At 38.7% G+C, this 20,401-nt stretch overlaps 1 protein-coding gene and 1 long non-coding RNA gene across 2 annotated transcripts in view; one reads left to right on the top strand and one right to left on the bottom strand.

Annotated features, from left to right (window-relative positions):
- Positions 1–338: 338 nt before the first annotated feature.
- The window catches only part of LOC130550021 (cytidine monophosphate-N-acetylneuraminic acid hydroxylase-like), a 35,918-nt gene continuing 15,855 nt past the window's right edge, over positions 339–20,401 (top strand). Inside the window, exons 1-6 of the mRNA XM_057327355.1 lie at positions 339–408; positions 7,462–7,574; positions 14,577–14,767; positions 14,984–15,064; positions 15,150–15,216; positions 15,309–15,390. Of these exons, the coding sequence (XP_057183338.1) occupies positions 339–408; positions 7,462–7,574; positions 14,577–14,767; positions 14,984–15,064; positions 15,150–15,216; positions 15,309–15,390 (604 nt within the window). The remainder of the gene's footprint in view (positions 409–7,461; positions 7,575–14,576; positions 14,768–14,983; positions 15,065–15,149; positions 15,217–15,308; positions 15,391–20,401) is intronic.
- LOC130550031 (uncharacterized) lies at positions 8,194–10,254 on the bottom strand. The gene is made up of 3 exons (XR_008962314.1): positions 9,343–10,254; positions 9,005–9,103; positions 8,194–8,776 (listed from the first exon to the last, which is right to left on the bottom strand). It is a non-coding gene; the product is annotated as an uncharacterized LOC130550031 (long non-coding RNA).

Genomic DNA, 20,401 nt, shown 5'->3' with positions numbered 1-20,401 from the left:
TTACATAACGTTAGATACCAAACTTGAGTGGGTAATTCTCAAAGAGCGGCAGCAGCGAGCAAAGTTTGCCTGCGTATTCAAATATCATCATACCGCTTCACAGCCCTACTAATTAGTATGTGAAGTCACCAGCACCACAAGTCTCTCGACTTCCCTTAGGAAACACCGTGCAAGTAATTGAAACAAATTACTAACAAATTAAGGGCTGGTGCCACCAATTGTATAGCTTGGTAGCACAAGTGCCACTCCTCTCAAGTGCTAGTCTAGAGCCCTGTAGTAGATAAGTTGTATGTCTTAGTTTTAACTCATCATTACAAGTTCTATATGATGAAAGTCAGATGGATGGAATACTCTGCGTTGTGGGCAAGAGAGAAACTCATTGTCAGAGAGCACCAGCAGAAATTACAGGTGAGAGATCAAACATGTCGTGTTCTTTGTGATGAGTTTCCGTGATTTGGGTCTTTATCGAGTGTATTAATACTAATGGAATACAAATTTTATTTGTATTCCATTATTATAATATTGTATATTATTATACAAAAATATAATAATGGAATACAAATAAAATTTGTATTCCATTAGTTGCGCAGTCAGTGCGGAGAGAATGTAGGAAATAAATGCATTTTATGATTTTCTTAGTCCCCCAACTGTAAAACAAAATAATCTCTGTGGAAATGTACAATACACACGCTGGCTTATGTCTACATGACTTGGATTTTGGTTAACCACATGAGCATGGACTATAGAGTAAATGGGAAGAGAATGAAAGTCTTTCTTGCTGTTATATCAAGTTGTGTTGGCTTAACGAGGTCCTCAGCGATGTAAAGAGGTTTTTCTGTTATATCACGGATATATCAGTTTCTTATTTCTATCTAAAAAAACGCCCATATATGTAATGGTGTGAAAATTTCAGATCACGGTTATAGTGAAGAACATTATCACGTTTATCAATATTATCACGGCTTTATTAACATGTTCTGGGAATTAGGGCTGTCACGATTATTAAATAATCGTCTCATCGCGATTGTTTGACCTCATGGCGATGGTTTCAGATCATCGCAATTATTGCACATCTCTATAGAAGACACTAGGGGGAGCTGCAGTGCATCTGCATATTGCATATTTTAGTGTATATATTGTAACTAAAGCATGGTAATACTTGTAAAATGTACCACCACAACACAATCACTTAAAAAAAAAAAACTAAAGCATATACCATACAAATTACCTGCAGTTAGTGGATGTAATTGGTGGCTTTTGGAAAAGGAAAGACAGCAAAGACAGAATTAGGTTTTCCATCTGCGGGCCCGTGTGTGTGAGGGTGTGTGTGTGTGTGTGTGTGTGTGTGTGTGTGTGTGTGTGTGTGTGCGTGTGCGTGTGCGTGTGCGTGTGCGTGTGTGTGTGTGTGTGTGCGTGAGTGTGTGTGTGTTTAGAGTGAGAATGACAGGCTTAAAGTCGGCAAGTGTTTCAGACACCAACAGGTCACACACGCCCAGCTATCAGCCAGACTCACTCCACTGGGCTGGCCATCACATGCTTACACATACACAAGCACACAACGTAGTAATCTAAATGAGGACATAGGTAGAAGATATTTTGAAGAAAGTTGGTAACCGAACAGTGCCGGCACCCATTCACTTCTATGGTCTGGACACAAAACCAATGCAAGTGAATGGGTACCGGTTACCAACATTCTTCAAAATATCTTCTTTTGTGTTCTGCGGAAGAAAGAAAGTCATACAGTTTTGAAATGACAAGAGGGTGAGTATTTCCTGGTTCAGGTGAGAAACAAAAGGTGCCTTGAACTCAGCATAATCCAAACACAACCCGCAAGATAACATTTTTAAAAGATTAGCTGGTACCAGCATATCCAGGACATCCCGAAAGTGGGATGTGCTTTTGTAAGCAGAGAAAATGTTAAAGGGATACTTCACCCAAAAATGAAAATTCTGCAATCATTTACTCACCTTCGAGTTGTTCCAAATCTGTATAAATTTCAGAGAAAGATATTTGGAAGAATGCTTATAACCAGACAGATTTTGCCCCCCCATTGACTACCATAGTAGGAAAACTACAATGGTAGTCAAAAGTGCCCCAGAACTGTTTGCTGTCCTACATTCTTCAAAATGTCTTCTTTTGTGTTCAACAGAACAAAAAAATGATAAAGTAATTTATCCTACTATGGGAGTCAATGGGCAAGATCTGTTTGGTTATAAGTATTCTTCTAAATATCTTTCTCTGTGTTCATCAGAACAAATACATTTATACAGACTTGGAAAAACTCGAAGGTGAGTAAATGATGACAGCATTTTCATTTTTTGGGTGAATTATCCCTTTAAGCACCAGAATGTATTGTATTATGCATGCAATGTCTTATTTTTAAACATTTTTTTCCTTCTGAGTCGAGGACTGTATATATCAGTCGAACTGTGTGTCTAATTTTTCCTAATCCTATCTCTGACGGTCTCTATGTGCCAGACGCAGCATGATTCTGCCAATAACAAGACCCACACATGCACAAGCACACACAAGATCTTTGAATATACCCACAGTGTGTCCACATTAAAAGTGAGTAATATGATAAAACTAGATTGCTAAAATTATAATAATAAACTGCATAACTGCATCCGACTATTAAAATGTGAGCAACCCAGCTTTGTTACGTTACTCATTTGCAGTTATTTACAAAAAAGACTTCAGTTTGGAAAAAGTTACTTTTAAGTCACCAATAAATTAGTATTGTCGCACGTCTTACCAGTACTAGAGAAAAGCCGGATCACAATGTTATGAAGAAGAATGAGAAAGAGAGAAAGAGTGATGATTTAACACAAAGACGCAGTCGGCAGCTCGCCATGACGTGGCACTATGAAACGGTTAATGACGCATCTTACGACGGGACGGAAAATCTCTCTTCTCCTCTCTCCCCCATTCCTTTTTTGGCTTTTGTCCGATTGTGTTAGACTATAGAACAGCGGTGAGCTGAGATTAAAGGAAGCTGCCTTTCTCCAGCGCAGACATAATTAATAACACAAGCATATCCATCTGCTCTGGCCCTCTATACGCGCCCTTTATTCCTTTTTCTTACTTTCTTTCCATCCCTCCTTCTTTTGCTCTCACATTCCACTGTGAGTGTATTGTGAATGTGTGTGTGTGTTCGTTTGGCATTTCGTGTTTTGTCTCTGTGTGTGTGCATGAATGCATATGGAATGTGCGCATTACGAGGAGTAGAAAGAGCCTAGTGCCCAGCTCAGATATGAAATACACAACTTAAATCAATAAACTTTTCATTTTTGACAGTGCCACTCATATTTTTTTATATTATTTATGCTGTTTAGTTTCTGTTCTGATTTAATCCAAAAGTGTTTATATTTAGAAACTGTAACTAGTCTGTAACTATATTTTCTTAAATGTTTTTCACCATTTTTAAATCACTATTTAGTAGGGGTGTAACGATACTTCGTATTACGATATTTCGCGATGCAAAAATGTTACGATGCGCATCGTAGAGAGATGGGTATATTTTACGATATGTTTAATTCTATTCGTTCAGCGGTCAAGACACTACCTACTCTGCACCAGCGTGTCACGTGTGCTTATCTCACATATGCGGTAGAGAGAGAAGTCTCTGGGAGAAGGAGAAGCACAAGACACAATCTGTGTCTCCAAGTGGTTTACAAAACCTCATACTTTCCTTCACAATCGCCGTTAAAGCGACAACGAGCAACTTTTTGACCTTAAAATAATGTCTCTAAAATTATTTTAGTGGTAGGTCAACTTTTAACTGGACGAATTTTACTGCCGTTGCTACCTGAGCAGCCTCCTATCGGCTGAATTGCACTTGTAACTTTGGTGTTCGGGCCGGTACAAGCCCCGCCTATCCCCTGCTTTACGGCATACATCACGTTTTACTCGTAGCCTGGGAGAAGTTAGCCAACAGCAGAGCTAACAGTAAGACGAAACAAAACAAAACATCACCATGGCAGAGCCAGCCAAAAAAACAAAGAGGGTTTTGTCGGAGGAAGCAAAGAAAAGAAAGCGAGAGAGTGATCGGACACGAGGCCGGTCACGAATCAATTCAATTCAATTCAATTTTATTTATATAGCGCTTTTCACAATGTGCATTGTTCCAAAGCAGCTTTACAGGAGCAAATAAGAAAAACACAGAAAGGTAAAACACAGCACAGTGCATGGTGTTTATAGACCAAGCAAGATCATTATAATAAATAATATCTAATAAATAAATGAATAAATAAATGCAGTCTCCCGTCCAATCAATATTGGACGGGCTTACGCTCGGTGGCGCGAGCAGCAAGAGGCAACGGGTTGCAAAACGGATAAAGACCTAGTGGTCCTGCTCCTGGATTTGTAAGTGTTATTTGTACATTTTTTGTTACTGTCCTGTACTTTTATACGTATTTGTTATTAGTCTGTGTCATTGGCGCACCACCGGTTCACACTTTATAACTGTAAGGTAGCTGAGAGGTTGCCGGTGTCGATAGCTAGCATGTTGTCGTTTCTCGTCATGAATGTGTGTAGTGCTTGTAAATGAAGACTAAAAAACCACAATAAACGTGTTGTGTAAAAGTAGCAGATTCTTTAGTTCAGACCAGTAAACCACGTAAATGTTGAACAGTTCAGTCGTTGAGTAAGCTAATGTTGTCGTTATATATATATATTTATACCACGGGGCTGTTGAATGCTTCATTCTGATTGGCTGACGAACGTTCGACGGGTGTGCATTATTTTTCAGTTAAACGCACACCTATGAAGGTGTTCCAGGTCTGCTGACCGCATTACAGTTCCATATCACTTCGCCAACTTTAGCCTACTGTCCGCCAGTGAATATGTATCTAACAACAGACAAAGTGACTGGCAAATTCCATTGTCTGAGAAGAAATAACTATTAATATTTATGGACAGCATGAACATTTGAACAACAATGGCGAGAGCACTGTACAGGACTGTTCAGATGAAAAACTAAAGCATATATCAAAGGTAACGGCAAACTACATGACACAATCAGCGGGTTAAAGATAAAACACGAAGCACAAAAATAACAACAACAACATGTTAAATTCGTCTGTGGAATGGGTAAACGGGACTTAAAACACACAGCAGGAAGCTTTCTATGCCACTGCGAGAACCGCAGCTGGCGCAGAAACCTCCGTGTCACTTTTTTCTCTTAATACTTTTCTTATACGACAGGGGTGTTAAATACGACGAAAACAAATCAAATATAGATACTTGTCTTTTCACTCTCAGTGAAGCAAACGCGTGTGCATGTGCACTGTCTGTCTTCCTCTCGCTCTCGGAAAACTGCATATGCAGCTCAAGCAACGCCTTCAGATGAGATGCGTAAGAAATTAGTCCTACCAGCAAGAGCATTCCGGGACAAATACCATACAAATGTCTTGAGATAAAACATCGTAACAACGTCTTGTGGTATCGGAACAACGTCTTGTGGTGTTGTGACCGTGGTATAAGCGGAATAATTGACTCCGGTCCGTTCAATTATCGAAAGTTAATGCACACCCGAGGTGTAACGGCCACTCCGCTTCGCGTCGTGGCCGCATTACCACCTCGGGGTGTGCATTAACTTTCGATAATTGAACGGCCCGTCGTCAATTATTCCTTACATATATACACAATACATATATACATATCAATAACAAATACGTTCAAAAGTACAGGACAGTAACAAAAAATGTACAAATAACACTTACAAATCCAGGAGCAGGACCGCTAGGTCTCCATCCGTTTTGCAACCCGTTGCCTCTTGCTGCTGCGCCACCACGAGTGTAAGCCCGTCCGATATTGATTCGTGACCGGCCTCGTGTCCGATCACTCTCTCGCTTTCTTTTCTTTGCTTCCTCCGACAAAACCCTCTTTGGTTTTTTGGCTGGCTCTGCCATGGTGATGTTTTGGTTCGTTTCGTCTTACTGTTAGCTCTGCTGTTGGCTAACTTCTCCCAGGCTACGAGTAAAACTGACGTATGCCGTAAAGCAGGGGATAGGCGGGGCTTGTACCGGCCCGAACACCAAAGTTACAAGTGCAATTTCAGCCGATAGGAGGCTGCTTAGGTAGCAAAACAGGGGCGTAGCAAGTTTTTCAAAAGTGCGGGGGATGGATGTGGTTTGTTTGTTAACAATAAAAACAATGAATACAATGACAGAAGGGTACAAAAGGTATAACATACAATATATAAAAAGCTTCCCATTTAAATGAGTGATACTAGAAAAGTATAAAAACACACTCGGAACACACAGAAAATAAGTCAAAACTCTGTTGTGAAAATACACAACTTGCTAAAGAATCAGAATCAGAAATACTTTGTGCCTTGAAAAGGGGAGATATATTAAAAAACGCCCACTCAAAGCTTTTTCTCTGGTGGTATAAATAATGTAACAATTTACTGTTTTTAAACATTAAAATAATATACACTTTTCTTTCATAGTTCTTCAACAGGTATGCAAACAATGACATCATTTCTCACTTTTTTCTCCTCAACAGGTACAATCAAACACAACAGGTAAGTATCCACAAAAGTATTCAGCTAATCAACAAACAATGCTCAAAATATCAAAATCAATTGCACTGGCAATAAACCCATAAATACACTGCTTAACAATGACAATTTGTCCCTCCTCCTCATCAATTCCCTGCCTTCTTCATCACAGTTACTTTATACATTGCATGCCACATACATAACCGATTTTAGCTAGCTGCTGAACAATATCCCAATTAGCAATTAGCATTAGTCTAAAAAACTAAATATAATACAGAAAACACTCGACATGTCAACAAAACATAAACAGAACATCTTCCCAAACACATATCAAGCTTATTTAAAAACCTCGTAAGCATAAACACTCATTCAAAGTACCTGGAAAAGGGAGATGTAAATAACCATAACCATAAGCTGTAAGGTGTTTGTGCAAAACTGCGGGAAAACTGCAGAAAAAGTGCGGGTGTTGAACCCTCTCACCGCGAAAAGTGTGGGTGTTAAAACACCCACATCCCCCACGGGTGCGACGCCCCTGGTAGCAACGGCAGTAAAATTCGTCCAGTTAAAAGTTGACCTACCACTAAAATAATTTTAGAGACATTATTTTAAGGTCAAGAAGTTGCTCGTTGTCGCTTTGAGACATAATAACAAAAAAATACAGATACAATAAAACACAATAAAAACATGATTAAAAAAACATGACTTTTGAAAGTTATCTTGAAAGTTATGAGTTATCTCATTTTGGAACCAAACTCTTCATATAGTGTTAAGTGTTTTGTGAAATATGGAAGCAAGTTTACATTTTCGTGTCTTCATTTTGAAATTATATTCAGTGCACTATACTGATTCACTAAATTTGTTTTTATATTCATGATTTACATTAGACTGCAAACATTTGTATGCTTATAAAATAACATTCTGCCTTACACCCTCCATTTTATTGTGTTTGTATGTAGAGGTAGTGATTTCAGATACTGACGGCAGTATGGAATTGGTTGAGTTGAATCCACCAGACCCTTGGACTGTAGATCCCCGAGAGGCACAAGAGCTACAAGCTGGAGAACTCACGGTAAAATAAAACCTGGATTTACAAGGATTCCCCCCAGCTAACACAGTTACGTTGTGACGACGTACCTGGACCGGACCATATTCGTTGCCATGACGTACCATAATAACGTTCCGGCGACGTAACTTTGTGATTCCCATATTCGTCCTGACGACTTAACATTGGACGTTGTCGGGACATGGTGATTACCTCCTGAAGACATACCTGGAACGTACCATATTCGTCGCAGCGACGTACCAAATAACGTTGTTAAAATCTTTTTTATTTAATTTAATTTAAACAATTATCATCCCTCACATGGAGGATTAAATTAATTTGTGATTTAATCAGTGCGTTAAAGATTATAACGGACGTCTTCGACGTCACCTGGCCGTGATTTTCACGTCTTTTCTGCTCGTCCCTGGACTTCCAAATTTGTCCTCTTCTGGACGTGTATTATGTTGCTGCTTAATGTAAGCATATATATAAGCCTGCATTTAATATAATCACATACCCACTGTGTAACATCGTGTAAGGCAAGCAATTATGTCTTAAGGTTTACGTGTCTGAAATTGACAGTTTCTAAAAAGGTCAAAAATCAGTCCAGTCTGACCTGAATGTCTATAAAACGTTTTAATCACGTGTACATCACAAACAACACATTATTTCTGGACTTAAGCAAAAAGAAGTGTTTTAATTTATCACAGCATATTTTATAGTGAACATCAATTTTTTAGTTGTCTTCCAATTGTTAAAAAGCTCCTATTCAAACAAGAAAAAAATAGTGCAATTTCAATAGCAATGGAGTTTTACATTAATGTTAAGCAGCCATTAATCAAACATGAAAATAACAAAAGTACAGAATTATAGGAAACACATATGTAACTACTTTAGTCTTTCCATTTTTTTTCAAAATGTTTACTATTGTTTTCTTGGTCCCCGACCACCAGCTCTTCCAGGAGTATGATTCATGTGTTCCACCATTGATGCATGGAAGTCAGAGCTATGGCACTACCTATTATTTCCTAACAGTATTGTATTACTGTTAAACAGCCATAAAACAAGTAAACAACAAAATACAGGATTATGGTTAAAACCTGTGTAAATGTTTTAGAGTCGGTGAAAGTTGATTATGGCTCATTTTTTATATCCACCACCCCCAGCGTGCTTCAGGTGTTCTGCCATTGATGCATCTGTTGCATTTGGGCTACACCTGTTCAAAGCATCTGAGTGAGAGAAGAGCATATGAATATTAAAAAAGTAGAAAAAAATCAAAGGCAAAATTTTATGTAGGTAAATGACATGAATTTATTTAGAAAAAGTCAGATTATCCTACGACTAAATTTTAAATACATACAAGATTGTAATTAACACGTAATCCTTCTCTAGAATAATCTTGTCAATAAAAGTTACTAATAACACTAAAATAAACCTTTTAAGTGTAGCAAAAGTACCTGAAGAGTACTGCATTCCATGCTGTTCTGTTTGAAGATGAACTTCAGCAAATAGCTGGCATTCTGGATCATGGCAAGTCTACATCTTCTATTAAGAGTCTAGATTGTGACAAAGAATATATGTTAGATTAGTAAAAAAAAAATGCATTTTGCCCCTCCGTCTTCAATGCCACTGTTGTGCCCTTGAGAAAGACCCTGTAAACTTTGTGAAAGTGACATTTCTGGTAAAACCTGATGTTCTTACAGAGAAGTCCACTAAATAGAAAAAATTAAAATTACATAAATAAATAATAGACAAGGAACAAGAGATTTTTGCAATGTTATAAGGCCAAAATTACCTTGAATTACATAGTATAGCTTTGAATGGCTTCTTTTCAAGTTGACCACCACTCCTCATACTGAATTTCACCATTAAGGCATTTAACATGATTATGTAAAAGAAATTACTCAGGATTACTTCACCTCAGAAAAATTACAATTTGTTTTCAGAATTGTTGCGGTCACTAGTATGGTTCATTTGTTAACTACCCAAATACTGTATATATTAGGGATGGTAATCGCAGGGTACCTCCCGATACGATTCGATAGGCGATACAGGGCTCACGATACTGATAATATCACAATGCGCCGATTCTGCGATAATCGATATATCGCTTGGCAATTCTATAAAAAAACATTACTTGAAAAATACATTACATCTGTAAATGAAGGGAAAAAATGATCTATTAGATGAGCATTTTTAGTGTGTTGCGACTCTCTGTCTTTAGGTTTGTTTATTCTTGCGCTTGTCTTTGGACTGTGAGTCTCTGGTGACTCCACACGCGTCTCCTAAAACGGGGGTTTGCGGCGCGTCACGTCGAAGCACTCACGCTATGAGGATCATCGCGCATTTCAACGCAAGTTTCGCCTCGGCTCGCCTAAAGTTGAGCTTTATAAAAACTATTAAAGCTTTACAAAACAATCTGACTTCTGTAATACGTGAGAATGAGCTTTTTTAATATGCACGCGCAGATAGCTGCACCCCTGCACGAGCACTGCGGGTGAGAGAGAAAGCGCCGGACTGGAGCGAATCACGAAACTACAGACTGAAAGAAGGTGAAAAGAGTATTCCCAACTTGCAGAGCGCCGAGTTAACCATGCCTACTTATTTACGTTCACTACGAAATCCAAAGTGCGCCCAAACTTTTGATTTAAAAGACGCTGGCGCGTCTCTAATTTGTTGTTGGTCCGCCATTATGCTCGTATTTCTTCTCCGCTGTGAATTACAATTTCCGTTCATCTGACCATCCGTAATCTGGGAGCGTCACCACAAGAAATATGTGGATACTGCCGTTCTGGTAAGCACAGTGTAGGTATGAATTTAGATCTTTAGTATTTGAAAAAAAAATCGATACTTTGTGCCAGAGTATCGATAACATCTCGCCACATCGACTTTTTTCCCCCACCCCTAGTATATATGTATATATACAGGTGCTGGTCATATAATTAGAATATCATCAAAAAGTTTATTTGTTTCACTAATTCCATTCAAAAAATGAAACTTGTATATTGTATTCATTCATTACACACAGACTGATATATTTCAAATGTTTATTTCTTTTAATTTGATGATTATAACTGACAACTAATGAAAATCCCAAATTCAGTATCTCAGAAAATTAGAATATTACTTAAGACCAATACAAAGAAAGGATTTTTAGAAATCTTGGCCAACTGAAAAGTATGAACATGAAAAGTATGAGCATGTACACCACTCAATACTTAGTTGGGGCTCCTTTTGCCTGAATTACTGCAGCAATGCGGCGTGGCATGGAGTCGATCAGTCTGTGGCACTGCTCAGGTGTTATGAGAGCCCAGGTTGCTCTGATAGTGGCCTTCAGCTCTTCTGCATTGTTGGGTCTGGCATATTGCATCTTCCTCTTCACAATACCCCATAGATTTTCTAGGGGTTAAGGTCAGGCGAGTTTGCTGGCCAATTAAGAACAGGGATACCATGGTCCTTAAACCAGGTACTGGTAGCTTTGGCACTGTGTGCAGGTGCCAAGTCCTGTTGGAAAATGAAATCTGCATCTCCATAAAGTTGGTCAGCAGCAGGAAGCATGAAGTGCTCTAAAACTTCCTGGTATACGGCTGCGTTGACCTTGGACCTCAGAAAACACAGTGGACCAACACCAGCAGATGACATGGCACCCCGTCGCTACAACGTTCTCCATGGGATTAATTCACGATGTTATTTGAGGACGTGGCTAGGACGTTTCTGGTACGTTAGCCAAAATTACCAGATTCATTAATCAAATGACCAGTGTCCCTGTTATCTGAGGACCAGTGTATCACGTCGCTACAACGTTCTCCATGTGATTAATTCACGACGTTATTTGAGGACGTGGCTAGGACATTTCTGGAACGTAGGCAAAAATTCTAAGAAATGGAACGTTGCCAAGACGTCCTCAGAACATGGTCACAAAGTAATGTCACGGTGACCAAATGAAGACGAACTGGCGACGTTGTCAGAACGTACTGTGTTAGCTAGGAACTTAGCCTAGTTTTGACTTAAACGGGCACTTACAACTTACGCACTACTAAATATTTTTGATTTGCACCATTCAACTTAGTTGAAGCGTAATGTTACGTATAAACTAAATATTTACGGAAGCCTCCTATCAGGAGTAACTGTAGGAATAAAATAGCAGACTCAACGAACTAACGGAATAAGATCTTGTTTCACTCGACATTCTTCAATGATTTACACACATGATAATGCTAACATTTACAGTCACTTACCTTTTAAAATAGAATTTTAATTTTTGACGGCTCTAACAAGAACCGTCCTAGCGCGCCTCCGTGTGTGTATATGCCTGTGTTGTGCACGTCAAAATTAAATAATCTTATTTTTATTTAATTGGCGGTTGGCAGTAAAATGAAATCACCCATATTGCATGTCATTTAATTTTTGCATTAAGTAGTCTGTATTGTTTTTAAACAGCGTTTGTTTATTAATCTAATTTTAAATATGTTATTCATGAAAGGTAGTATTTTATATAATAAAATATTTTTTTACTGTTATTATGTGAGGTAAAATAAGTTTAAATCAAGAATGTTTTGAAATTCACAACATTTCAACACAACTTTTTCTCACGAATTTAAAGGCTGCTATTGGACTGTTGAAGGTAAACGTCATATTATGTGACTACGCATTACGGAGAGCTTACGAACTACTGGCTACGTTCTGCCTTTAAGACCAAATGGTACAACCGAATAACATACAGATTTAGTTACAAACTAGCTAGTAGTTACTAAGCCTCTAGTGTGGACTTTACGTTCACGTTTAAGAAATAACTTACGAATGGCTGGTGCAAGCCTACCCAAAACGTTATTTTCTAAGGTTCGTTTTTGGTTCTCCAGGAAAGTTTTCTTTACGGAAATAGAACGTTAGTTTCTGGTTCCCATAACGTTCTGGGAACCAAAAACTAACGTTAGGGGAACGTTCCCCAAACGTTATAGAAACCATGTAAAGATAACCGAAAACAAACCTTATATAAACTTTCTGGGATCCCGGAAATTAACGTTAGGGGAACATTCCCAGAATATTAGCCTAAAATATTTTTCTCGGGTCCGTTTGACCTCACTACATGTCAGCAATGAGTGCATCCATGTGTTTTTATCCATCGCTTATCTAATCTTAGTTTGAACGTTTGTCATATAGCAAAGTCAATTCATTATTATTCATTGTTTATTTGTGTTAAAAAATATAACTGATTTAATTATGTATCTTAATTTTTTTAAACTTACTGGGCGACCAAGCTATGAGAGTCATAAAACCCTGCCATACCCAACTGATGCAAGGCGTATAAGAGAATATATGTGTAGGCTACACAGTAGAAAGCCCTGTATAGGCAGGCTATAGGCTCGGCCCCAATATGGCTTGCGTCGAAGCATTCGTTAGTCTGGCTGTTTGTTTAGAAATAAATTAAATGTAGTTGCATTATCCTCGTTAAGAATCTGTACAACTGCAGCAGCGGAGGACTATTATTTTGCCACGCTGAATTGAGGAAGAGCTTATTAAGGCGCGGTTTGATCTTCTGCTGACCAATCAGCAGAAAGGGGAATTTCATTCCTGCCCACATTTAGAGAAAGAATATTCTAGCTGTTTATTCATTTTTCTATTCCTGAACGAAAAATGAAAAATCGAGCTGAATTCTTGTTTTTCGTGTTTTTGGAAAAAAATTAAAAAACAAACAAGGAGCTGTTTTCTCATTTTTCTACTTTCAATTTTAAATAAAAAAACAACTGAATGAATGATACACGGATTGTGACGACAAGACAGAACAGATTTCACAATTTTGACCAAATGTGTAGTTACTGCACTTTGCCTTTGTAAGGCAGTATAGGGGGCCCGCAAAATGCTAGGGCAGGTGTCCTGAAATGTCATCCATACCCATCAGATGCGCACATCAATATTACGTCATTTTTTTGCACTGTGAAATCATCCTACCTGTTAATTTTATACTGCTACGACAATCTGATGTTGTATTTCGTTGTTAAATCATTCTACATATTTATTTAATACTCATAGGACAATTTGATAGGGTATTTTGCACTGTAAATTAATCCTACCTGTTTATTTTATATTGTAGGATAACCTAATAAACTTTTGTGTTTATGTTTATTTTGAGCTGGTAGGACTATCTGACAGGGTATTTTGCATTGTAAAATCATCCTACCTGTTTATTTTGTCGATGTGGTTTAGATTAAGTTTTGCCCTGCGGTAGGAAAATCTGACAGGGCAGGACAATTCGACAGAACACCGGCCCTGAGTGTGTCTCTGTGAAAGGTGTGTGTGCTTCAAGGCAAACAGTGCCACAATAAAACACACGTGACCGAGCTATGACTGACACAAGACACAAGAAAGACTCGGGCCGTTTCTCAATATGCGTTCCTCAGCGGTCTTGTGTCCTCGTGTTCTCGCTCTACGTCATCAATAACCGTCAAAGTCCGGATACAATACTCAAGAACAGCGAACGCATGAAAGTACCCGGATGTGTTCTCGATATCAAGGATGTCTCGCAAGACCAGTCTCCACAAGAACACAAGTCCATTCTTTACGTTCTTGTAATTGAGAAACGGCCTCCGTATAACAAACTTTTATGTAACTGACTCAAATCACATGAAATCACATGACAGTTCACCACAACACTAAACAGAGCTTAGGCTACTAAAAAATAATTTGGTGGCTTAGTAAGAAAATCACAAAAATAAACAGCTACTGTATATTAATTCAAATCAATTAAGTGTTTTTTCAGTGGGACATCTTAAAAAACTGGTTAAAAATCCAGGTATTTAATTAACAAATTATATTTTTTGTATACACTATTTTTGGTGAAATCTAATAGAAATATTTAACTCAGATTTTCTTTTTTACTTCCATTTACTCAATATAGTGTATTTCAGTGTATTTGTATTTTTTGTGTAAAAAAGTGTAATTCATTGATTTAATGCTTTAAAATGTGCTACATTTTTTGTGTAAATTGTTTCACCGTTATGCTGCGTATCTTTTGTTGTGTGTGTGTGTTAGTTGACGTACATGACACACGCATGCATGGAACTTAAAGCTGGAAGCAAGAGGATGATGTTTGACCCCTGGCTGACCGGCCCAGCGTTTGCCAGAGGATGGTGGCTCTTACACGAACCTCCATCTGATGCGATGGAGAGACTCTGCCGGGCGGATCTCATTTACATTAGTCACATGCACTCCGACCATCTGAGGTTTGTATCTTCCCCACCAAAATATCATCAAATCACTCTCTTCTGCACTTCACACTGTCATGTATATGTCATATTTAGGATAGCCAAGTTTTAAACCCCCAGTGAGCAGGCAAATATGACTGACAGGACCTAATATCTGATTTATTTTCTTCATCTCAGTCAATGCAAGTAAAAAAAATGGCAACGCATACACCTAAACTTCTACTTTTTTTTCAGCTACCCCACTTTGAAATTACTCGCAGAGAAGCGGCCAGACATTCCCATTTATGTTGGAGACACCTCGCGGCCGGTGTTCTGGTGAGACAAACCTCAAGAGGAATCAAACTCACAGGGTTTGCCCGACACGATCGGATCAACAGATTGTTTAATCGTTCTGTTGTAGGTACCTGGAGAGAAGCGGGGTGAACTTAACAAACATCAACGTTGTGCCTTTCGGCGTATGGCAGAATGTATGTTATTTACTTGCCTTTCTCGCCTTACTAATGTACACATTGATGTTAAAAATGTTTTACCATTTTTTTCATATTCTGTCATTTCAAAGGTCGATCGGCACCTGAGATTCATGATTCTGATGGACGGCGTTCATCCTGAGATGGACACATGTTTAATTGTGGAATATAAAGGTTTTTCCATTTTCTTTCATTTCAGATTTTTTTACATTACATGAATAGCAAGTAATGTAAAAACATGACAGTAGTATATATAGGGGACATAGTGTCAAAATGATTGATGGTCACCTTTGACCTTTGCGGGGGGGTTGAATTACTTCCGGACCACCCAGGTTGTGAGGGCCCGCCCCCTTTGCGTTGACCTTTGACCGTATCCGCCCCCATTGTGAGGGACTGCCCCCTTTGTGTTGAACTTTTGCCCTTTGACCGTATCTGTCCACGTCGTGAGGGATTGCCCCGCGTCTGGAGTTGAACTCTTGAACTTTTGCCCGTATGTTTACCGAACATTTTTCTCCCTTTTCCGGGGATCATGTTTGGACATGTTTTTATGAGGTTGACACGTATCTTATGCGCGAATGAATAAATCAACGAGTGATTAAATAAATGAATAAATCGGTGAATAAGTAATTAAATAAACAAGAGAAGGATTGTAACCGGGTGTATTTCATTATCTTTTTTAATATTTTATATGTCGTGACATGACATCTCACTAAACCTTCCGTCTAGATTTACAAAGCTCTATACAGAGATCAGAACTTATTGATCTGACCACACCTTCGATAAAAGCATACAATCTCATAAGACTCGTATGCATCTCACCGACAGAACCCCACAGTCTGTCAACGGACTCGTGTAATGGAATATTAGACTCCCTTAAGATAGCGTTGAGCTGATCTAAGTTCTGATATATATACGGTATATATATAAAACAGTGTTAAGTTATATGACAAAAGATTTAGGGAAATGTCACAGCATTTTTTACCTTGATTTGTAGCAGCGTCATGTGTCGTATTTACTATCGAAAACATAACATAGTTTACATAAATTTATAATGCTTTTATTTTATAGATTAGTGGCTCAATCTTGGTTTTAAAAAAGATCAGTATATAAGCAAATATTAAGCATCCCTGTATTTGCTTTCTCAATGACGATTATGATCTTAACCTGAATGTAGACCAACGTAGAATACCGTACTCCGCACTAACAGCAGCTAAGAAAGTGATTTTCAAGATTTGGTTTGAACCCACATTCCCGGCTGACAAAATGTGGCTTATAGAATTAAAAAATATTGCACTGTTGGAGCGCTCAACTGCAAGAATTAACGGAGCTAAAACTAGAGCAATTAAGGCATGGTCAGAATTTATTGAGAGACTTTCTCGTATAATAACTAGTTAGTCTAATATCATTTCAGTTGAATCTAAAGGTGCTTAGTTGAATAATTTCCACCTCTAGGTGACTATGTATAACTAGTTTGGCATTTCTTCTCTCTTCTTAACATTTTCTCCTTTTTAAAAATGTGTTTCTTTCTTTATGTTTGCAAAACCTGGTGTGTGTGTGTGTGTGTGTGTGTGTGTGTGTTAGTTTTATGTATGTGGATTCTGTTCTTCAATAAAAAAATAATCCAAAAAAAAAATATCACGTAAACATTTACGTTTCATAGTTGAGGGAACATGCATCATGCATTTAGCAGATTAGTTTGTTATAATACGAATCCTGAAACGGCTGGTTGAACGCGGACAAAGATCTTTATAACATTGCTCGATTAAACAAGTGAAGTGAAAGTGACCTATTAGTCAGATATGGTGACCCATACCCGAAATGTGACCTCTGCATTTAACCCATCCATTCATGAGTGCATCCGATAATTAGTGGACCGGGTGGGCGTGGCCTGTGAAATTATATTTAACATAGCTTGTCATATACGTTCCATTTCTGTAAATGTGGGAACTTATGACGCACTCACGCACACGCTGCGTGAAATCACACATTTACACATGCATTTGCATAGGCGCTTAAATGGCGCTCTCAGAGAGGGATGGCTGTGATGGAGGTAGCAGAAGTTAATGGGCTCCAAGATTTCACAGTTTATAGGAACCATATGGTCTAGGATGACTACAGCGCATAGCTCAGGACCCAAGGGACACACAGACGTATGAGAAATGGCTTGGATATTGAATGTGATCCCCCGCCTTGCTGGCTCTTTCTTTTTTGCCCTCTCTCCAACTCATTGCTTTTTCTATGTCATGGTTACCCTTCCCATGACTTTGTGATTTTCCCTGTTGATAAAACGGAAGATGTTCCTCAGGCAGTCAACAGCGCTAAAATCAATAGCTTTCAATGTTGAAAGGTAAAATAAAAAATGAAAATGTGGGACCTTCTGTGATCTGACAGATTGAAGCGGAAACTGGGACATTATCTCCATCTGTCCATCCTGTTCACCTTACTCATTTCAGTTTGTGGATTAGCTCTTTTTGTGTCCCCCAGCCTTTTCCGTTGGCTCAATCCGGTTCTGCTTTATGTTCCCACAAATCATTGTGAGTGTGTGGTTTTCCACAAGTGGCACTATCTCTTGCCTCGGTAATTAGCAGACACTAACAAGCTTATGGGGCCACGTCCAGTTTCACCTCAGTGCACAAGTGTGTGAGGCGCTGCTGGGGAAATGGGTCAGTGTGTCAGAAAACAGAGAACTCCCACTTACCCCACTGAGTTACAGTCAGGTGGCTTTTATGTGGTGTGGCCACATATACACACAACACGCATGTGAGTGAGCTCCTTTTTACACACACGTTTATAAGTGTATTCTTTCATTATAGAGCAGCGGTCCAATCGTGTCTGTTGTTTTGTGTCACTTATTCTGGACAAGAACAGTTGCCCGCTGATGTTTAACAGGCAGCCATTTTGTGACGGCTGTTAGAAATGAAGCCGTTTTAATGAATGACTAAGAAACAGGAAGTGAGTCAGTGATGTGGGCTGTGGTGGCCACTGTTCGGGGTGGGCGAGAGGCCCACACATCCTGTATCCCGGAGCACTGCTGCATCATATGATCGTTCTCTGAAAAACATTCCTTCCTCTCTGCTCAAGTAGAGTTCTAGAGAAATCACAACTTCGGGGATGCAATAGAAGAACCAGTTTTGGTTACCCAAAAACCCATTCACCATTTATTTTGTATATAGTCTAAAGAACCTTTATCATCATAACGAAGCTTTCGTAAAACCAAAATTTTCTTTGGGTGTCAAAGGTTTTTTATGGAAACATTCAGATTCCAAAAATGGCTCTTCTATGGCATCATAAAAGTGACAGTTCACGCAAAAATAAAAATTCTGTCATCATTTACTCACCCTCTTGTCGTTTCTAACCTGTATGACTTTCTTCCTTCCGCAGAACACAAAAGAAGATATTTTGAAGAATGTTGTTATCTGGACCCCATTCACTTGCATTGGTTTTGTGTCCATACAATAGAAGTAAATAGAGGGCCAGTGCTGTTCGGTTACCAACTTTCTTCAAAATATCTTCTGTTGTGTTCTGTAGAAGAAGGAAAGTCATAAAGGTTTGAAATAACAAGAGGGTGAATAAATGATGACAGAATTTTCATTTTTTGGTGAACTATCACTGTAATGTTTAAGTGTGTTGTGCAGTTGAGTGAGTTTGATGATGTTTTTTGTAACCAACAGTTGTCCCACTGGGACTGAAAGATGAATAAAAGCATACCTCACTAAATGTTCTGACCATGTATTGTTGTTGCGGTTACATGACCTTGTAAACACATCATAAAAGAATAGCTCACCCAAAACATCTGTCATCATTTAGTCTGTCGTGAGTAGTTTGGTCATTTCAATGAATCTGTTGATTTGGTTCACAAAACTGAACGGTTCACTCACGACAGTCTTTAGTAAATGATGACTTTTTTCAACAGTTTATTCCAAACTGAGCACTAGGAGCTTTCTGTTTTTTTTCCAGTTGCAAAGAAACTTTAAGCAAAATGCTGCTGTCATCATTACTTTCACTTTTTACTCAGCCGTCCAATCACAGTGCAGGAGGATGGGACAAATTTCGCCATCGCCAACCATCTCATCCTACTTGTACAATGACTGAACAATACAAGTGAAGTTAATATTATTGCTGGTCTTTGAGTATCTACATTTGTACCAGATGACCCCCTGTGGTGAAAATCTAGTTTTTAATGTTGTTTATATGTTTATGTGGTGTTTTTAATATGTCTTAAGACAAACCATAAAACTGCAGTTTACCAAGACAGTTTAAGGCCACATCCACACGAAGCCAGAGCTTTCTCTATCCTAAAAGCCATCCTTTTCACGGCGTCGTCTCAAGAAAATATCTGCGTGCACACGAAACCATTGAAACCGACTCAAAGCGATGTAGTATACATGCCAAATCAGTATGTGGTGCTGTAATTCTGCTACAAAGAAGGAGCATGTGCATAAACTTTGCGTGCTGGTGTGATGACATCATCGTTTTAGAAAATATACGGATCGGCTGTACACACGAAAACGCAAGGGTGGCGTTTTCAGATTTTCCACTCTGGGACCCGGTTTCAAAAATAACGGTTTTCAGTCTGGACGAAACGCCGATACGATACCAAATCTTTACGTAAACGTGTCTCCGTGTGAATGGCCTCTAAAAAAAATGCTGTTTGAAACGGCCTCTGGTTAATGACTTCATAACCTGTAACCAATCACATCAACTTATTTGACCCCTGTGGATCAGCAGTTTGAGGCATAAATATGCAAAGATGTTGCATAGATTTGGGCTAAAATAATCGCTGCACTGCTATGTCAGCTCTCAGTTTCTTTTTCTGTTTTAGCACTGTGGAATTGCCGAATGCGATTAAGTGGAGAGATGGGAGAGTCTGTAATACTTCCAATTGGAGATCCCGTAACGGCTAACAAAACCCATTGACATCCATTCAAAAAACTAGCATCCGGTCTCCTTTCCTGCATTCCGCTGAAGCCAGGGCGTTAGCATTAGCCGTTACGCTTTTTTGCCTAATGGTTGCAGGCTTTCCTTTTAAAAGGGCTTTGGTGTAGAGTTACATTCAAGCTATTTTAAGGCAGGAAAAAATATTTTCACAGGGAAAAAGTTTAAATATGTAATTTCGATGGTCAACAATTAGGGACAAAATTATAGACTGCAGGGGGACTTTAATAAAACAAATCGCAAACCAATC

Source organism: Triplophysa rosa, unplaced genomic scaffold (assembly GCF_024868665.1).
Source record: "Triplophysa rosa unplaced genomic scaffold, Trosa_1v2 scaffold221_ERROPOS574315, whole genome shotgun sequence".
Lineage (NCBI taxonomy): Eukaryota > Metazoa > Chordata > Actinopteri > Cypriniformes > Nemacheilidae > Triplophysa > Triplophysa rosa.
Note: the sequence above shows the minus strand (reverse complement) of the source record. Positions and strands in the feature narration are given on the sequence as shown.